At 39.0% G+C, this 20118-nt stretch overlaps 1 protein-coding gene across 9 annotated transcripts in view; it reads left to right on the forward strand.

Annotated features, from left to right (window-relative positions):
• The window catches only part of DAAM1 (dishevelled associated activator of morphogenesis 1), a 163529-nt gene extending 162373 nt beyond the window's left edge, over nt 1-1156 (forward strand). For all 9 annotated transcript variants that reach the window (XM_034433502.3, XM_087895852.1, XM_060693423.2 and 6 more), the window contains one exon: nt 864-1156. In XM_034433502.3, the coding sequence (XP_034289393.1) occupies nt 864-1073 (210 nt within the window). In that variant the 3' untranslated portion in view covers nt 1074-1156. The remainder of the gene's footprint in view (nt 1-863) is intronic.
• Nucleotides 1157-20118: the final 18962 nt, after the last annotated feature.

Consider the following 20118-nt stretch of genomic DNA (forward strand, 5'->3'; position numbering starts at 1 on the left):
CTTTTTATTTTTTGTGAGCCGCCCCGAGTCCTTCGGGAGAAGGGCGGCATATAAATTTGATTAAATAAATAAATACATCCAATTTCATAATCTTCCCCAAGTTGGTATCTTCAAAAAATGTTGAACTTCAACTCTCATTGCCAGCAGAAGATGCATTGTGTGGCATCCAGACAGCATCAGATTACAGAAAACATCTGTATTAACACAGCAAGAGTAGCAAGGATAGTCAATCTGTTGTTCTCTAGAGCAGGGGTCTCCAACCTTGGCAACTTTAAGACTTGTGGGTTTCAACTTCCAGTTTTGCTGGTTGAGGAACTCTGGGAGTTGAAGTCCATAAGTCTTAAAGTTGCCAAGGTTGGAGACCCCTGCTCTAGAGCATATTTTAATTTATTTCCTATATGAATTTTAGAACCTGCCTCCTGTAGAGTCTGAGCATTATAGACTCTACAGCTAGCGGGAGCTCATAAAGCTTTCAGCAAAAAGTGATCTTTGCCACTTTTTATTGGGATCCATGAGGCCCTTCTGCATGCAGTGTATGTGAGATCTTCCACTGAGCTTAGCTTCCGCTAGTGCAGGCTCCTGCTCTGTAAATCTGTAACCAAGTGCCTTCCCCATTCTGCTCCAACACTTGTTTTCAGTCACAATTCAACATGTGAAGCACTGTGGGCTTTTTTTTCTCTGCAGGCCCAGAGAATTCCCAGAGATTTCTCAGATAGAACTGAGCTCACCACATTACTGCATTGGAACATGCAGCTTTTCACTAGCTGAACTGTTTTGCACACACACGTGTGTGGCCTTTCTCGGGATTTTCAATAGCCACAACGTGGAAATTAAGGCTCTCTTTTCTTCTCTCTCTCTTCCAGCTCAAGGAGCAGCGAGAAAGGGAGCGCAAGGCTAGGAAGGCAAAAGAAAACAGTGAAGAAGGTGGAGAGTTTGATGACCTGGTCTCCGCTTTAAGGTCTGGGGAAGTCTTTGACAAAGACCTTTCTAAATTGAAGCGCAATCGCAAACGCATCACGAATCAGCTGGCAGACGGGAGTCGCGAGAGACCCATCACAAAACTCAACTTTTGAACATCGTCTTTTTTAAGAGTGTTAGTGGGGGGAGAAGAAACCTGACCAATAATCTGGTAAAGCCTGGTCTTTTTTTGCCTTCTGCCTTGGTGGTCACACAGTGGCATCTTTCCTCCCCCACCCTGCATGTCTGCGTGAGCGGGTGTTAAAGGAAGCATGTGTGTGTGTGTAGATGTGCTGTATATACAAATCTCTTTGGGTGGATGGAGACCAAAAGGGTGTGTGTATGCGTGGACATGCTTGTAAGCACGCACGGTGGCTACTGCTTGAACGAATGTTCCCTTTTCTACCAGTTATAGTGGCATTCCACAAACAGCTTCTCCATTTCAAAAGCACAAACATTGGAGAGGGAGGCTGATAAGAGGCAGAAACACCCGGGGGGAACGAGGGAGGCTGAATAGTAACATTCAGCTCGGCTTATTGGGGTCCTTGAGGCCGATACTGAGGGGAAAATAGGAAGAGAATCGTGCAGGATGACCTGAGATCATCTTGACCTGGATGGACCCACCTTGACTGACTCATCACTGCTGGGAATACAGTGGCAAAAAGTCCATTACAAACTCTTCTTGTTCAGCCTGAACTGTATTTCTTGGAAAACAATCTTATCTTCTGTGTCTATTATTACCTAAAACTTGAACATCCCTTGTAATTCTTGTGCTGGCTCCCTTTATTCCCTAATCTCTCTTTTTCATTCTTTCCCAGCACTTTTGGACTCCTTGGGGAGCTTTTCATCACTGTAATAATGCACCTATAGAATTGATTTGTTTTCTTATTGAAGACCAATGGGGAATTGGGGAGGGAGGGGGGGTTGCTCTCTCTTTTTGGGAAAAAAAATGGATCCAAGAATCTATGTGTTCATTCTGTTTTGTTTTGATTCCCTGTCCAATAAGACAAACTCTATTCTCTGTAAATGTAGGTCAGAAGTTACTCTGGGCCAGTTCCGTTTTGTAACAGTTGTCTAATCAGCAGTGATTCCAGAGAAGCCTTGGGGGCGCGGGGGGGCAGGTTCGGGGCATACCTGCAGATATTGGGCACTATATGTAATCCTCCATACATGCCCACTGAAGTCTTCAGAGCTAGGTTTTTGGTCAAGCAGTACCAGGAGTGGACCAAGTGAATGTAGTGCCTCCGGTTTTTTAGAGTTTAGCTGAGAACTGCTGCCATGAAAAATAAAGGTGGCTCTTAACTGCTTAACTGCTCTTAAGCAGTGAGTTTAATGTCCTCTCCTAATGATCCTATGGCCTTGGGTTGATTGGCAGCACACAGAGGCCCTTGTTTGTAGAACAAGCATAGGTAAAACTTATTTCAAAGTTTGCCCTTTGTCCCAAAGGAAACAGCTTTGGTGAAAGGTTTTGATGAAGTCCAGAGTTGAGGAGAGAGATTTAAGGACCAAATGTATCATGCAGAGCAGCAGGAAGCCGCCCCCCCAAATTATATTGCTATTCATGTTTTCTTGCAGAAGTGTTAAGCAGAGCTACCTATAAAAATGTCGATCCAAAATCTAAAAAAAACAAAAAACAAAAAAACAAAAAAAAACATCGGATTGCTCAGGGAGTAATTAATAATTTAAAAACAATAGTAATACAAAGAAATTGGAAAGATGTTTTTAAAATGCCAATTTTTTTATAGCGTGGCTTAATCTTATAGAGAATATTGAAGACTGTTACTTTTTGCTCTCTTTTTTTCCCCTCTTTTATTTATTAGTGGGATTTCTCTTGCGTGGCTTTTTTTTTTTTTTAACCATCCTCATATTGTTATCTGAAATTGAACAGGGATTTGTTTATTTTATTTTTATTTTATTTTTTTTGGTCCTTGCACTAGATAGTTAATGCTGTTTGAAACTTTTGGGGGGTGGGGGTGGGGAGGGACTAGTAAAAGTTGCTAACTGGTTGGGGAATTGGAATAGCACTTTTCCTCATGGGAACTGTAAAAGAAATGTGTGGTTTTGTATAAAAACTAGTTTGTACAAAATACAGTTCTTGTTGCCGGGATCCCCAGATCCTTTTGCAATCTGAAAGCTGTGAAGATCACACCACAGAGAGCTGTCAGAGAGATCTGTTTGTGCGTGTGTGTGTATGTAGGCACGTGCATGTATTTTTCTCTCTTTTTTTTTTTTTTGAAATGTCATTTTTCTTAAACTGCAGCCTTTTTCAATAAACTCTACACCTGGATGGCTCGTCAGATACCTTGCAAAACAGTCAGAGTGAGAAGGCTGATTATCTGAGTCCTTGCAGAGAGCAGATATGAGCAAAAGCTTTGCTCCAGGAGAAAGCATCCAAGTTGGTCATAACTGTTACTTAAAACTAAAGTGCCTCTCTTTTATATGTATATATTGTATTTATAGATGGAAGAAAATTGGGTTAGATGCGATTTTTAGGGCGTTGATGATGAGAAAGAACTCAGATAGATCAGAGGAAACGTGAATAAAGACAAAGCCAGCATAGTATGAATATATAAAGAGGAGAAAAGTGCTGTGACATTCAGTCTCCTCGGGAAGACCAGCCCTGCAATCCAATAGGCATTTAAGAATTCGGCACCCTTTCTATGACCATAGAAAGAGTATTGCTGAAAAGTGAGTACCTTTTATTTCCAGCCCCCAACCCACCCCCAGGACCAATTCAGATTCTCATCAGGAAGCCATTTACATGGAGTAGACATAATGCAAGCATATATGACTGACACATGTCCCAGCATAGATGTCTCTGTTGACCCAGGACATCCTGCAGATACCCATTGTGCAGATTAACACTGCTTGAGGCAGTGCTTGGATTTTCCAGTGGAGCTATCCAGAAATACACTACAAGCTGGAAAATTATTTAGATAATTCTTTCTCTCACTTTTTCAGCAGGGATGTTGGATAGGCACACATTCATTTTGGGAGGATCTCTATCAGCTTACCTTGTTTAATCATCCTACTGTAAATCAGATGGGATTAATCAGAAGGTGAAAGTGAAATTCAGTGCAAATTAAAGTGGAAGCCCTTAAAATTCCCAGCCTTGGCAACTTTAAGATATGTGGACTTCAACTCCCATAGCTGGCTGACAAATTCTGGGAGTCAAAGCCCTTTAAATCTTAAAATTACCAAAATAAGGAAACACTTCTTTAAAAAAACAGCAATTTCGGTTCTGGCTTGAAAACCCTGTAATACTCAATGCTGATCTGTTCAAAACTAATCAAAAGAAACACAATGTTTTATTTGGATCCAAAATAAATCTGGGCTCATTAGTCAAGCACATCGCTTGTAGGATTTTGCCCCTACCCACTCCACACCACCCCAAAAAACTTCTTTGGCATTTAGAACATCAAGTATCAAATTGAGACAGCTGACTGATTTGTGTTGGGCTGTCAGCAATGTTAAAATAGCTTCAAGGGGAAATTGTTTTCTGTTTTGTAGGATGAATTAATGGATCTCCCTGGATTTCTTGCAATCTCTACTGCACGGATTACAAAGGAAGCAAGGATCCAGTGAAAACCATTCCTTGTGCTTCCAAATCAAACTTGATCTGCAACAAGCCTTATTTGGGAGGCTGCATTTGCAATTCTTTGTGCTTGTGTGAGAGAGTTTTTTTGTTCTTGTTTGTTTTCTTAAATAAATGTACAGATTAATCCCATGTGCCATTTGTTGTAAATTACATTTTTTGACTGGTGCTGGTGGAAGTAGCCACTCTATTTTCATTATAATTTTCCTCTTTGCATTGCTCCTGGGTGTGTAATTAAAAAAAAATAATGCCAAAAAAGAGAGAGGAAAACAAAAGTGATAGTTTGTAAACTGAAATATACTAAGTAGATTAGGAGTAGCAAACCATGTAGTGGATCTTAGATACACAGATGTTTTTAGCTAGCAGGAAATGATGTGTATGTTACAAGACTGTACATTTTTTAAAGAAAAACAACAATATGCAATAAAGAGTATACATAAAATTAAGGATATTCAGTATCATTTATACTTGAGCAAATTTTAAAACAAACTGATGGATTTATGACATTTAACATGCAAACAACACACTTTTTAAACAAAGATTTGATAGCTATCGGTACATCTTTCCCAGGTATACTGTTGACCCTCTATCCCAATAAATATGTTTCTGGAAATAGTATTTGGACTTGTCCTGAGAAAAGCACAATTTATTCTGTTATAGAAAAATGGTTTTTCAAGCCATACAAACCACCCCAAGCCTTGAATGTCCTTATTGCATAAATCCAGTGTTGCGTTATCATGGAACCAGAAATTGTAAAAAGATATTTCAACATCTCTGAAGATAAACTTTAGTTCTGGCACTGAAATATTATTTAAATACAATTCATATGTCTGTTTTATCTTGGAATGTGTTCATGTGCAGATTTTTATGCATGTTTCTCCTAGGTTGTTTAGTATTTCATTTTGTGTTTAACAAACTTTATCTTGAATATTGTGCCAAGTTCTCAGCACCCCATTTGAAGATCTAGACAAATTGGAGCAGGCTCAGAAATGAGCAGTAAGAAGACCACTGGACTACAAATTAACTCCTATAAAGACGAATTGATAGACAGCTTAGTTTTGCTGAGATTGAGCTGGGAAATACGATAGCATTCTTCAAATACTTGAACAGGTGACACACAAGTAGATCAATTCTCGTTCTCCATTATTCCAGAGTGCAGGATATGGAGTTATGGATTCAAATTATAAGACAAATACCAGTTACAAAAGAGTTCCTGAGAGTAAAAACAATTTAATAGCAGAACCACTTGAGCAGAATAGAAGTAAGCTGTCCTTCACGACAACTATCTGCCAAGGATGCTTTAATTCGAAATCTTGCACCAAACACCTAAATGGCAACATCCAAACTAGGATCCTAATTCTGATGAAACCGTGTTTTGCACACCTTGACTGTTAAAAAATAAAAGAATTAAGGGTATCTGAGGAGCCATGGAAATGTACTCTTAAAACTAGGCTGGAGAAATAAGAAATATCTCTGCTTAGCAATTATTTTTGCAGACCTCTTTTTTTGCAGACACTCCAAAGAAAAAGAAGATCTGCAAAAATAACTGCTGAGAGTAAATGCAACTCTGGAAAAAAGTGTTTGCTACATCAAATTTGTGTTCGAGCATTCAGTTTAGGAATATCATGCCATAAGTATATAATTATGGTACATTTTCACTGCATCCCAATTTGGGAACTGTCCAAATATATGAAAGATCTTGAATAAACTCCAATGAATTACTCAGGACTTCTTTTAGAGTAAATATATACTTTAAGGCAAAGTAGCAACAAATTTTAAATATCTAGATTTTCTTTCTACATTGATTTTAAATGGAGCTAGTTAACTAGAGATTGGTAGAAGATGATGATGATTGTATTCTCTATAAAAGCTCAGGCCAGTTTAGGCACAGTTCCCAAAGGCCTTCTTTTCAAGTATTGATCGGGAAACCTCAAAGACAAAACAAGGGTTAGCAATAAGGATATCTAATTAGTTATTATCTACAGCAGTATATAGAAAGGCAATTAGACATAAGAGGGTCTCTGAGAAAATGCTGTTATTTCTATTTTTAGCCTTTCTGGTATCAGTAGTAGAAAACACACAAGAAGAACTTTTTAAAAATTATGTGAAAACTGAAGTGAATGATAGGGATAGTCTGGTTTGTTTAGTCCAAGGCTGAAAATGACAATGCTCAGCATTGTTGTAAGAACTACGGTGATGAGGGATGAGAGCACTGTCATTTCCCCCCAACAAATTCTTCATGGCTCACCAAGCAGCAGTGGAGAAGAATGTGCCACCATCGTATGATGATGGTTGAGTCAGCTGTATTGAAAAGTTCTACCGACCTAGAAAAAAGGCCACTGTTTTGACTTTGGGAACATATAGGGGGGGAAAAGAGATTTCTCCAAGTATTCCAGATTTAATACACAGTCCTGGTGCCTTAAAAGGCATGAAATAATTGTTTGGAAAAATTTGGGTGACTTTGCTGGGTGGCTTGAGCAGTGAACAAACGGAGATTATTCTAGATGGATTTATTTATTTAAAAAAATCCTCTTTCCCTGATAAGACTTCAACAATCGCCATGCACTAGGAAGCTTTGCAGAAGTCAACAGCTGCTTTGATTTGCAAATCATTGACGGTGGTTTGAATACCAATAATGGGCTGCATTGCTATTTTTTGTTATTCAGTCACTCAGTTGTGTCTGATTCAGTGGTGGAATTCAAATTTTTTTACTACCGGTTCTGTGGGCGTGGCTTGATGGGTGTGGTGTGGTTTGGTGGGTGTGGCAGGGGAAGGATACTGCAAAAATCTCCATTCCCTCCCACTCCTGATGTGAGGATATTGCAAAATCTCCATTCCCACCCCACTCTGGGGCCAGCCAGAAGTGGTAATTGCCAGTTCTCCCAACTACTCAAAATTTCCGCTACCGGTTCTCCAGAACCTGCTGAATAGCATCCCTGGTCTGATTCTTTGTGACCCCATGGACCACAGCATGCCAGTCCTCCACTGTCTCCTGGAGTTTGCACAAATCATGTTCATTGCATCAATGGCACTGTCTATCCATTTCATGCTCTGCCGTCCCCTTTTTCCTTTTGCCTTCAATCTTTCCCAACATTAGGGTTTTTTTCCCAATGTGTCCTCTCTTTTTATTATGTAGCCAAAGTATTTGAGCTTCAGCTTCAGTACCTGTCTTTCCAAAGAACAATCGGGGTTGGTTTCCTTTAGGATTGCTATTGCTACTTATTTATTTTTGTTTTTAATTTCTCTGGATGTATTGGGAGATCCACAAATGTTACACCACGCACAAATGTTTGTCTACTTGCTTGGTTATTTTAACATTTCACTTGAGACTGACTTTCCATCCACAGGGGATTTGAAGCAGCTAAAAGGAAAAGCAAAGCAAAACAGGAAATAAAATCCATGTTTTTTAAAAGTCTGAAAATATCTATCACATGTATGATTGCAGAAGACCAGCTGAGGAGATCTTACAAGAGTGGGAGCTGAGCACAACCGCAACTTGGGAGCAAAACAGGAGAACAAGCTTGCGTATCATGGGAACAATTTCAGTGTACTCAATCTGCCGCAAGTTGTGGTATCTGCATATTACTGCAGACTGATGGGGTGCCAGACTTCATTACCAAGCTAACCAATTTTAGATTTCTTTTTGGCTATTCCTGGCTATGCACACTGCCTTCTGCAGTCTAGCCTTTCCACCCTGATTTCCTTGGCTTTTGGATGCATTCCTGCAGTGTTCTTTAATTGCTAGCCTAGAGCGAGCAGGTGTCTGGCTGGCTAAGGCATCGTCATTTGCCTTTTGGGTGTTTCAAAGGGCCTTGCAAAAACGTTCAGCCAACTCAAATGAGTTACTTGGCAGCACCACACCTTTGGGAATGAAAGCTGAGTGGCATCATTGTGTGTGGTTCTCAAAGCAGTTCTGCAAAGCAGAGATGTATCTCATTGGGTGGAACCGCTCTTCTACAAAAGCTCCTTTGGAGCAAGCAGATCAGATCTCGGATCTTAATTAAAAGAGAAGAGAAAATAGAAGGAACACCCATTGCTGCCAAACAACAGTAGCGTTATTTGCCCAGCACTGTGGTGGGGGAGGTGAAAGAGAGCATGCCAGAGATTTCCCAGAGGAGATCTAGTAGAATAAGGCACGGTGAACCTTTATATTTTAATGTAAACCAATGAAATCATCAAATGCTCTCTGTGGCCCTCAAAGCTATAAAAGGAGCTGAGAGAGGGCTTGCTCTCTCAGTACACCTGCTCTCATGCCCATACTCCTATAACCATTGATTATCACATATATGCCTGACTAGGTGCTCAGCCTGACTAGGTGGCTCAAGTGGCTAAGGCACTGAGCTTGTCGATCAGAAAGTTCGGTGGTTCAAATCCCTAGTACAGGTATCCTGCATGAGCAGGGGGTTGGACTAGATGGCCTCCAAGGTCCCTTCCATCTATGTTCCTGTTACAATATAGCATGTTTTCCTACACTTTGTCTCTCTTTCATAAAGACTTATGACCACAACTGAGCCCAACATTCCCATTGTTAAGCAAGACAATTGTTAAGTGAATTTTCCCCTATTTTATGACCTTCCTTGCCTCAGTTGTTAAGTTAGTAAATTTGGCTTCCCCATTGACTTTGCTTGTCAGAAGGTCGCAAAACATGATCATATGATCCCGGGACACTGCAACCGTCATAAATAAATGTCAGCTGTCACACGTTTAAATTTTGATCACAAGATCATGAGGATGCTTCAACTCTTAAGTATGAAAAACAGTCATAAGTCACTTTTTCAGTGCCATTGTAACTTTTCATGGTCACTAAATGAATGGGTGGAAGTCAAGGACCACCTATAATCAAATTACATATTATTGTTACATACATCTCTTCCATTAGCAGTGGGAATGCAGCAGTATGACTTTGTCCCATCATCAAAGAGATTTTTTCAAGACACTGAGTGGGATCCATCCTGCCACTAATGAGAGCAGGAACCTGACTAGCACAACAGTTGTGAGAGCCACACACATTTTGTGGCTGAAACTACAGATAATCCATCTACAACATAAGCATTTGGACTTGTTGCTGAGAAAACAAAATCCTTGCTTCCTACAGTCTTTCTGAATTGGGAGACCTTACAAATCTAATCCATCCACCAAGAGATTTTCAATAAACTTTTACAATAAGCCATATTACCTAACATAGCTTATTTCTTTTTCTTCTTAGCTCAGATCTATTTAAATGATAGAAATGGGCTGTCTGCAAATTTCTGATTGTGTTCCTAAAACACTTGAATCAAAATGAAAATTTATTCATCATTCCAAATGTTATTTAGATTCTATCAATTTCATTGAATAATGATTTTAGGGTCTGGAATCATTTTCCATGATCTCAGGTCCCATACATATTTCATCAACTGTATCTTATGACTCTGGGTAAGATTATTTCCTTATATCCAAATAGGGGGTTCCTTTTCTACAAATGCCCTATAAGAATTTAGAATCTCTTAATATCCTTTTTGTATGCAGAGAAGAAACTGTGCACATTCATTAAAATCCAGCATCACACTAAATAAAGCCTACCCAGGGCCGGATTTAGATGAAAAGAGGCCCTAGGCTATTCCACTTATGAGGCCCTTTCACCAGTGGTGCGATTCAATTTTTTTAACAACAGGTTCTGTGGGCGTGGCTTAGTTGGGGGTGTGGCTTGGCAATCATGTGACTGGGTGGGCGTGGCTAGCTGGTCACGTGACTGTGTGGGCATGTGTAGCTCATCATGTGACCAGGTGGGCGTGGCTATGTGCATAGGGACTACTCAGAGGGCTGAAAAAAGTGATTTCTGACAGGTCCTCGCACTTTTGACCGGTCTTCGCACTTATGACTGGTCATCATTTATGCCCATTGTAGCATTCTTAACAACCATGTCACTCATTTCACAAGTGCTTCTCTTCGCCATGGTGACAAGATAGGGCAAAAACGTAAAATGTGAGGACAGTCGTAAGTTCGAGGACTGGTCAAAAGTGCGAGGACCAGTCAGAAATAACTTTTTCAGCCCTCTGAGTAGTCCATATGCATAAAAGGATACAGCAATAGAGAGGGATGAAGCAAGGGAAGGGAAATTAGAGTAGGAGTGAGGGGAAGAGAGGGAGGAAGAGAGGAGGAGAAGGAGAAAGGAAGAGGAAGTAGGGAGGAGAAGAAGAGGGTGGGGGGAAGAGAAAGTAAGAAGGAAAGAAAAGAGAGGTGGTAGGCTTGAGGAGAAAGATTGCTGTACAATAAAAAAGATGAAAGGGAAGAAAGCCAACCCCAAACAAATATAAAGATATTAAGATAAAGAATGAATTGTTAAACTTTAAAGAATAAAAGAGAACAAATATGAATAAATAACAATAATTAGAAACACACATACAAACATGCAATGTATTTTCCTTGAACAGAGTATTTGGCCGGTTCACAAATTTAAACAGTGTTTGGTCATTTCAATTAAATTTACAATTTCTATATTTCCTTTTTGCCATATTTATTCCTCATCTATTTTTGTAAAAAACCAATATTACCCTTTATCCTCATCTCTAATCTTAATCAAATTCAATTTTTCCCTTCTATTCTATATTATACCCCTTCCCATTGTCATCTATTTTTATATCCATCCTCACATTGGTTAATTATGTAATATTAGTTCTTTAATATAAATTCAACATTTTAATATAAATCAATTAGTTATATAACTACCTTTTTTGTATATTAATCAATATGAACATGAATATTCCAATTATTTCCATGCAATCCAATTTCTTACAAATCAATTAATTATATTTACCAATAATAATAAACCAAATAATTTCCCCCATATATTCCTCCAAACCACAACTTAACCATTTCTGCTTTCAGAAATATACAATTAATAGTATCTCAATTATTACAATTCCCTAGTTAAATAGAGCTTTTTTTCTTTTGTGTTTTAAAATCCTGAACTCTCCTCTTTTTCCCTAAATTTCTCATTATTTGCACCTACCTTTTTTGGTGAGGAAAAAGAAAAGAATTCTGCCTGCCTAATTTTCCAACCTTGCAGCAACAGCAAAGCAGTTTCAGTTTCGTTTCTCAGCATAGCTAGGGGGGAAAAAATCAGCACTCTTTGCAAGGAAGCAGAAGAGCCCTGAGGAAAACAGCTGAGACAAATCAGCTGAGAGCCGGGAGGTCAATTAGCCTATGCTGAAGCTCCGTGGGCCAATAAAATTACAAAAAAAACACCAAACCCTTTGTTAAATTGCTGGCTCGCCCGCCCCTCGCCCACCACTATTTATTGGCAATAAATAGTGGTGCGGTGTGGGCGGGGCAAGCCAGCAATTTAACAAAGGGTTCAGCTGAACCACTGACTCTAGGGCGGCCCTTTGAAGCCCCGCGGCAAGAATTTGAAGTTTTTTTTTCCTCTAGCCATCGGAGGCAGCAATAGATTGGGAGTGGGCGGGGTAAGCGAACGGCCGGCGATCCAACAGAGCAGAGAGGGAGGGTGAGTGAAGGCGTGGAAGCTGCTTTCTCCATCCTGCTCTCTTGCGTCCGGAGCCGGTGGGGAACCACGTGGCAGCCCACGTGGATCCCAGGCAGCGGAACTCAGGCTAGGGAAGGGGTGGGCAATTGTGGCTCTTTTACAACCTGTGGCCTTCAACTCCCAGAATTCCTGAGACAGCCAAGCTGTCTCAGGAATTCTGGAAGTTGAAGGCCACAGGTTGTAAAAGAGCCACAATTGCCTACCCCTGGCTACGGTAGGGTGGCGCTGCGCGGGTGGGAGGCGAGGGGCGGGCGAGCCAGCAATTTAACAAAGGGTTTGGCCGAACCCCCTAAAACCCCCAGAATCCTACCACTGTGTAGGCCCCTCTTGATCTTGAGGCCCTAGGCTGAAGCCTAGTTAGCCTATAGGAAAATCCGGCCCTGAGCCTACCTAAATTGTCTTTTGAGGCACATAATTCCCACATATTACCACCAGTTTTCCTAATTTCTTTCTCCTCTTCCTATCTATCTGTCTATCTATCATCATCATCTTTATCAATAGACTTTATAAACTTTAGATAATGACAAATCATGTTGATTTCAAATGCTTCTCTCTTATATTTCACTCTCTTTTTTTAATGAATTTAGATTGCATAATTTAAGGGCTCTATGTTCAAAGAATATCAAGTTCTTAAGAAAGAAAAGCTAAAACTATTTTCATTTCCCCCCCCCCACACACACACACACACATTGTGACTGGATTGGCACTTGCTTTCACTGGGCAACTAATGTGATTGGTAACATCTATTATAATATTTGTCTAGAAAAATCATTACCCATCAATGAGAAAAAGTCCCTTCCATCCATTCTTTGCCTTAAATCAAATTGCTGTTCTTGAGACACATTGAGATTAAAATATGTAAATTTTCCCAGAAGTTTCCAACTACTGTAGTCCGTATTATATGAGAATTCTGGGAATTCCCATACATCAGCAAATGCTGGGTTAAGGAAAGCCGTTTCAAGAACAGACATAGGTCACTGCCTTTAGTAGGTCATCCGTCTTGCTTTACCGTACAGAATCCCAAGCAGCATTTTTTTCCTGATTTACTTAGAAACATGCAAGCAAAGCTCATGTTCTGCCACTGAGATGTGGTCTTCTCTAAGGCACAATGTCCCCTGAGCAAGTCCAGTTGATGCCTTCCAGATCCCTTGTTGAATTCTGGAAGACTTTCTTTGCTGCCAAGTATCTCCATGAACTGGAGATAAGAAGCAAGTTCTTTTTCTTGAGGGCAGAGATGTGCTAGAACTTTCTGTGCACATAATCAACATGATTTGGATGAGGTGACTTGCCTCTCCCATGAGCACAATTCCTCTCTGTAGTAAAGTGTTTTGTTTTGTTTTGTTTTTCAAATTTCCACAGGAATATTGGATTGGATGCTCCTGATAGCTCCTTCCAACTCTATAACTTTGCAATATGAATCTATGATTTTGTTGCAATATTTTCAGGATCAGACTCAATAAGATCAACAAGAGTTAAAGATTTAACTATATATTCTTTATTTACATTAGGCATTCTATATTCACTGAATATTCACAGATAGAAGCAAGGGAAATGGTGTAGGTAGCTCCTTATATATACAATGGGTGGAGCTATATGTGGGAGTGGTGAATTATGAATACATTAAGAAGTGAAGAATAAGTTAACCCCTGATACCCTGTCTGTACACTATTTACACATTGGAGAATAAGGCATTTACATCTGACAAATCCCCCTCTAAATGCCGATTCGTTATACAACACCAGTTACATTCAGATTCAGGACAATACAAAACATACAACTTAGAGGTTAAGTATTTATGCTGTTTAGAAGGTAAAGGCTTCGTTAATATATCAGCTAATTGTTCTGAAGTGTCGCAATGCACTGCTTTAATAAATCCATCCTGAGATAATTGTCTCACATGTTTAAATTTTATATCTATATGTCTGGACCTTTGTCCAATGGCATCAGATCTAGATATTTCAATGGCTGCTTTATTGTCTTCATGCATAACAAAAGGCAGAGCAGGTTTTTTCCAGACATCTGAAATTAAATCATTAAACCATACAAGATTATTTGCGGCCTTGGATAAACAAACATATTCCGCTTCTGTTGTTGAAGTAGCTACTAGTTCTTGTTTACCAGTGTACCAGTAAACTGGACAGTCATTTAAGAGAAATACATAACCAGATGTGCTTTTTCTGCATGAGGTGTCTCCAGCCCAATCTGCATCTGCATAACACGTAAGCTTTGGTTCTTTAATATCATTAGGTTCTAACATTAAACAAAAGTCTAGTGTACCTTTTAAATATCTTAAAATTCTTTTAACAGCTTCCCAGTGGTACATTGTTGGTTTGCTGACATGCCTAGATAATAAATTGAGTGGTAAAGCGATGTCCGGTCTAGTCCAATTAGATATGTAAAGGAGTGAACCTATGATTGATCTATAGAATGTATTGTCCTTGAACTCGGGAGAAGATTCATCAGAATTCCTTAGAAAGTCAGTTTGCATAGGGGTATCACAAGGTTTGGCATTGTTTAAGTTGCATTTATTTAAAAGATCTATGATCTTATCTCTCTGGGTAAGTTTGAATCCCCTTTTTGTCTTATTAATTTGGACACCAAGGTATTTGTTTACCTTGCCTAAAGATTTCAATGAGAAATGTTCATTTAGTTTAGTTACAAAAGTTTCTCTTCTTTCTTTATGTTTTCCTATGTATAAAATGTCATCCACATAAATCAATACAAATTCAATGTAATCATCACCCCTCTTGACAAAGAAACAATTATCAGCAGTGGTAGCGTTGAAGTCCATGGTCTTAAGTACTTTTACTAAACAATCATACCACCGTTTACCAGATTGTTTTAGCCCGTATAAACTCTTGTTTAACAACCAAGTCTCATTTTTGTTTGTGTATGGACTATGAGGTGCTCTCACGTATATTTCTTTATCTAATTTTGCGTGTAGGTACGCAGTCTGTATGTCATATTGGAATACATCTAGATTGAGTGCTGAAGCTACCACTAGAGCTGTTTTGACACTCTCTGTTCTTACAGTGGGGGAATACGTGTCAGTATAGTCCTCTGGATATTTCTGTGCATAACCCTGTGCAACCAATCTAGCTTTGTATAGAGTATTTCCTCCCTCTAAATTCTTAATTTTATATATCCATCTGGTACCAATAATTGTCTTATCTTTAGGTGCAGATGCAGGTGTAAATACATTTAGTCCTTGTAAACTTTCCATTTCTTTCTTCATTGCTAATTCCCATTTTTCTTTTTCTTCGTGAGGAAGTTTTAACACTTCCTCGTATGTATTGGGTGTTGTTGGTTCACCATTCATGTGCATTACATAATCCTTGTATTTATTTGGCATTTGATTTCTGGTGTTTCTAATGATTTTCTCGGGTTTACTATCGTTATCATGCAAATATCTTGCTTCCTTTTTTGTTAGTGTGTCTGTCTTTATTTTGAGTTGGCTATTTGTCCAAGTTTTAGTTTTGTTTCTATATTTGTCGATATTTTGTTTTTCTATAGTCCCTTTCTCATGAGATTTTGTATCTTCATGTTTATTTGGGAATATCTCATTAAGATGTAATTTAGACCAGTTAGCTTGTTCATGGAACACAGCTGTTCTGGAGACTATAAATTTGTTGTTACTATCAATGAATCTGTATCCTTTAGTGCCAGTCTCATATCCCATAAATCTGAGTCTCCTGGACACATTTTCTCCCTTTCTTCTTAATTGTTTAGGTATGTGTACGTCTGCTGTGACTCCAAATATATGCATGTGTGCTAATTTTGGTTTTCTATTATACATCACTTCATATGGTGTCTTATTTATAATGCTGGACCATGTTCTATTTCGTGTGTAATTTGAATAATGTAAGGCTTCTGACCAGAATTGTTTGCTTAAGCCAGCATCTTCCAATGTGCATCTAATCATGGTTTGTAATGTGGAATTTTTTCTCTCTGCAATCCCGTTTTGGAACGGAGAAAATGGACTAGATGTGTAATGTAACATTCCTTTGTCTTTTAACCATTGTGAGAATTCTTTAGACATGAATTCGCATCCTCTGTCTGTCATAATTTGTTTTATTTTGATGTTGTGTTGTGTTTCTATGCGTTTGTAAAATTCTTTAAATTTTTGAAATGTTTCATCTTTGTGTTTTAATGTGTAAACAAATCCATAGCGGCTATAATCGTCCACTATTGTCAGGAAGTAACGTTTCCTATAAGTGATTGATGGGGTTAATGGACCAACTAAGTCCATGTGTACTAAATCAAAAATTTTGTTAGTTGATCTGGTAGATTTTTTTGGCCTGGGACTAGTTTTTAGTTTTGTAGATTTACATACTGAGCATTCCAGATAATTTTCACAATTTTTTATTTTGACACCTTCTGCGTGTTCAGTCATTTTTTGCACTACAGGAAAACTGGCATGTCCTAACTTCCTATGCAATATGTGAGCACACTCATCATGAATTGGTTTGCCTATCTTTGGCTTCTTATCGTTGTGTGCATCTGTGTGATCATGAGATATTTTACATTCATCATTGTCACTGTTGCTAACATTCTCATCATCTATCTCAATACAATCTTCCATATTTGAATCAATGTTATGTAACCATTTTTCTTTTGTTATTAGGTAAGGTAGTCCTCCTTTAGTCACCACAGTGCCTACATTTATTTTATTCTTTTCCAAAGTTGCCTTTCCTTTTGAAAAGACAATGTTAATGTCAGAATCTCTGCTTAGTTTTATGGCACTTAATATGTTATGAGGTATTTCAGGTATTAGTAATACCCCCTCTATTTTTCCTAAACCAGGTAAGGTTACATTTCCTCTACCTAATACTTGAACCTTTTCTTGGTTAGCTACCTTAATTACAAATTTATCTTCTGCAAATGAAGACAATATACTTTTGTTATTAGTGGTGTGATTAGTTGCTCCAGAATCAATAAGCCAATTATTGTTCTCACTTTGTTGTGTGTTAGTGTTGTCTTGTTTATTTAATCCATTCAGTGAACCAGACTTTCTATCCTTTGAATTGTCTCTGCCCCCTCTATTCTCTCTGTGATTTGGTGGGCTCCTATATCTATGCCTTTCTATGGAAGGCTGTCTATAATCGTATTTGTTTCTGTATTCTGATCTATATCTTTCTTTTAAGAATTTTGGGCAATCTCTTCTATTGTGTTCCCTGGATCCACAATTATGACATTTAAATGTTCCACTATATTTTTCTTGGAAAGCTACTTTCCTATATGGTTTATGTTCTGTGTGATTGTTAGAACGATTCCTTCTAGAATTATCTTCTGTTATCAATTTGTTAGATAGACTTTCTATGGATAAATACCCTAGATTGATTGTGTCTAAATGTGACATAAAATTGTCCCATGATGGATCAAGTGAGTTGATAATGACACTTTTCATTGTTTGGTCTGAAATCACCTCCCCCCTCAAATGCAGTTCAGCTCTTATTTTGTTCAAAGATATTAAATGTTCACTTATGGAAACCCCTGGTTTTATCCTAGATGAAAAGAAGTCTTTAGATATCCTTGTGGTGGTGGCTACACTGTCACTGTGAAACAAATTAAACATGCATTGAATAATTTCTGAAACAGTCAAATTTGGCTTAATGCTGTGATACATTGCAGGAGACACACTAGATATTATTAAGAAAAAAGCTCTATGGTGTAAACAATCTATTTTTAGTGTCCAAGGTCTTTTTGGGGGACTAGTGATAAAAAACAGTAAGTTTTCCTTCATAAAGACAACCTGGAGCTGTTGATACCATTCTTGTAAATTAATGCCATCAACCCTTAGTTTTGGGAAGTCACTGGGTAAATTTCCGACATTATTGGGTCCATTACTTACAACCTGAGGTAGTCCGTGGTCTCGTAAATGCAGAAAATTGCAAAACGGCGTGGGGATGCTCGCTACGAGTCTGCATGATCTTCTCTCCTGTTCATGTCTTCCCGGATCGTCAGCGTAGTTTCGCGCATGCGCGATGCTCATTTCTTCTTCGGCGTCGTCGTAGAAGGTTCTCCTCATTGCGGCTTGCTCGCTCTGCTCTTCTTCAGATGAGTCGGTCTCTGGTTCGACTTTGGGGGTTCTGGCGACGGTGGCTGTTCTTCCTCTTCTATTGAGAGCGTTGGTGCTTGCTTCGGTCTGCGGCGTAGGGCGGTATCGGCAGGGCTCTCTGGGTTCCGGCGTCAGCGTTCTAGTAGTCAGGATGGGAGCGGGCAGGTCTTGAGGCATTGGCTTGCTCGTTCGCTTTTTTGGTGTCTTTTTAGTAATTTTCAGTTTTGGCCCAAATGCAGCAAAGAGCGTTTTCATCGCTGATTTTATTTGGTGTTTTGTTGGATCTTCCTCGCTTTCTGGTTCTGATTCTTCTGAGGTGTTTGAATCTTCCTTTTTGTTTTCGTTGTCTGATAATATTTTTCGCGCCAGAAATTTTGAATTGAGCTTGCTGATTGGCTCTGCTTCGTTCATCTTGGAGGCCGGTTGAAACCAAGATGGCCGCCATTCAAATTTTTGCGTGGGATCATCGTTTTTCTTCTTTGTAATGATTTTCTCCGCAGTCATATTACTCACTATTTTTGGATCTTTGGGATTTTCATTGGTGATGTTTTTCTCTCTCGCTGCTCCGCTGTTCTTCAGCATATCTTGGAGGTTCGCGATGAGGCTTTCATCATTCTTCTGACTTTTTAATAGTTTTAATATCTCTGACCTGAGTTCGTTATTTCCTATTTCGGTTTCCTCCTGGTCATCAATTATTTCTTCGTCTTCAGTGGTGTATTCTTCGGATTCTCTCGAAATTGCATTGGTGGATTCGTTGATTATTTCTTGTTCCGTTTCCATTTCTTTGCTGTAGGCCCTGGTGTTGGGCCTATCTTTCTTAGACATCTTAAAGCTTTTTATTGAGTCAATTAACCATCCTCTGCTACCAGTTTGTTGCAATATTTTCAGGATCAGACTCAATAAGATCAACAAGAGTTAAAGATTTAACTATATATTCTTTATTTACATTAGGCATTCTATATTCACTGAATATTCACAGATAGAAGCAAGGGAAATGGTGTAGGTAGCTCCTTATATATACAATGGGTGGAGCTATATGTGGGAGTGGTGAATTATGAATACATTAAGAAGTGAAGAATAAGTTAACCCCTGATACCCTGTCTGTACACTATTTACACATTGGAGAATAAGGCATTTACATCTGACAGATTTTATGAACCCAAAAAAAGGTGCCAAATCATTAAGTGGATTCTTCGAAAACAATATTTCATAAGCTCATGAAAAAGTCTGAAAAAGAAGGGCTGCTTACTGATTAACAGAGGGATGCTGTGCTTATACTCATACAACATCCCCAAGAACTTCTTTCAAATCCTTTTTGAACCATGCACATTCCCGGTGGGTGCCAAGTGAAAAGGATTGTAAATGCCATGCAATTATAATTGTCTCTAGCAATTATAAAGGGCAACTCAAAGTTGTCTTTGAGTAGTAAGTTTTTATTTATTTTTATTTTATTTATTTTCATCGAGCATGTATTAGATAACAGATGTAAGTATAAACATGATTATGAATACATGAAATGGATACAAATAAATGGAGACAGTAGGACAGGGATGGTAGGCATGTTGGTGCACTTATGCACGCCCCTTACAAACCTCTTAGGAATGGGGTGAGGACTACAGTGGACAGTCTAAGGGTAAAGTTTTGGGGGTTTGGGGAAGAAACCACAAAGTCAGGTAGTGCATTCCAGGCATTGACCACTCTGTTACTGAAGTCCAGTGGTGGATTGCCCCCGGTTCGCAAGAACTGATAGTAAAACCGGCGGGAGGCCCCACCCACCACCCGAGATGTCGTCATCAGCGATCTACACATGCGCAGAAGCAAGTCGCACGCGCGATCCTGTTGCAAACCGGTAGTAAAGATAAGTAGAACCCACCTTTGCTGAAGTTGTATTTTCTGCAATCAAGTTTGGAGCAGTTTACCATAAGTTTGTATCTATTGTGTGCTCATGTATTGTTTTGGTTGAAGCTGAAGTAGCCATTGACA

This window comes from Pantherophis guttatus, chromosome 1, assembly GCF_059756535.1.
Source record: "Pantherophis guttatus breed Tessera chromosome 1, ASM5975653v1, whole genome shotgun sequence".
Classification (NCBI taxonomy): Eukaryota; Metazoa; Chordata; class Lepidosauria; order Squamata; family Colubridae; genus Pantherophis; species Pantherophis guttatus.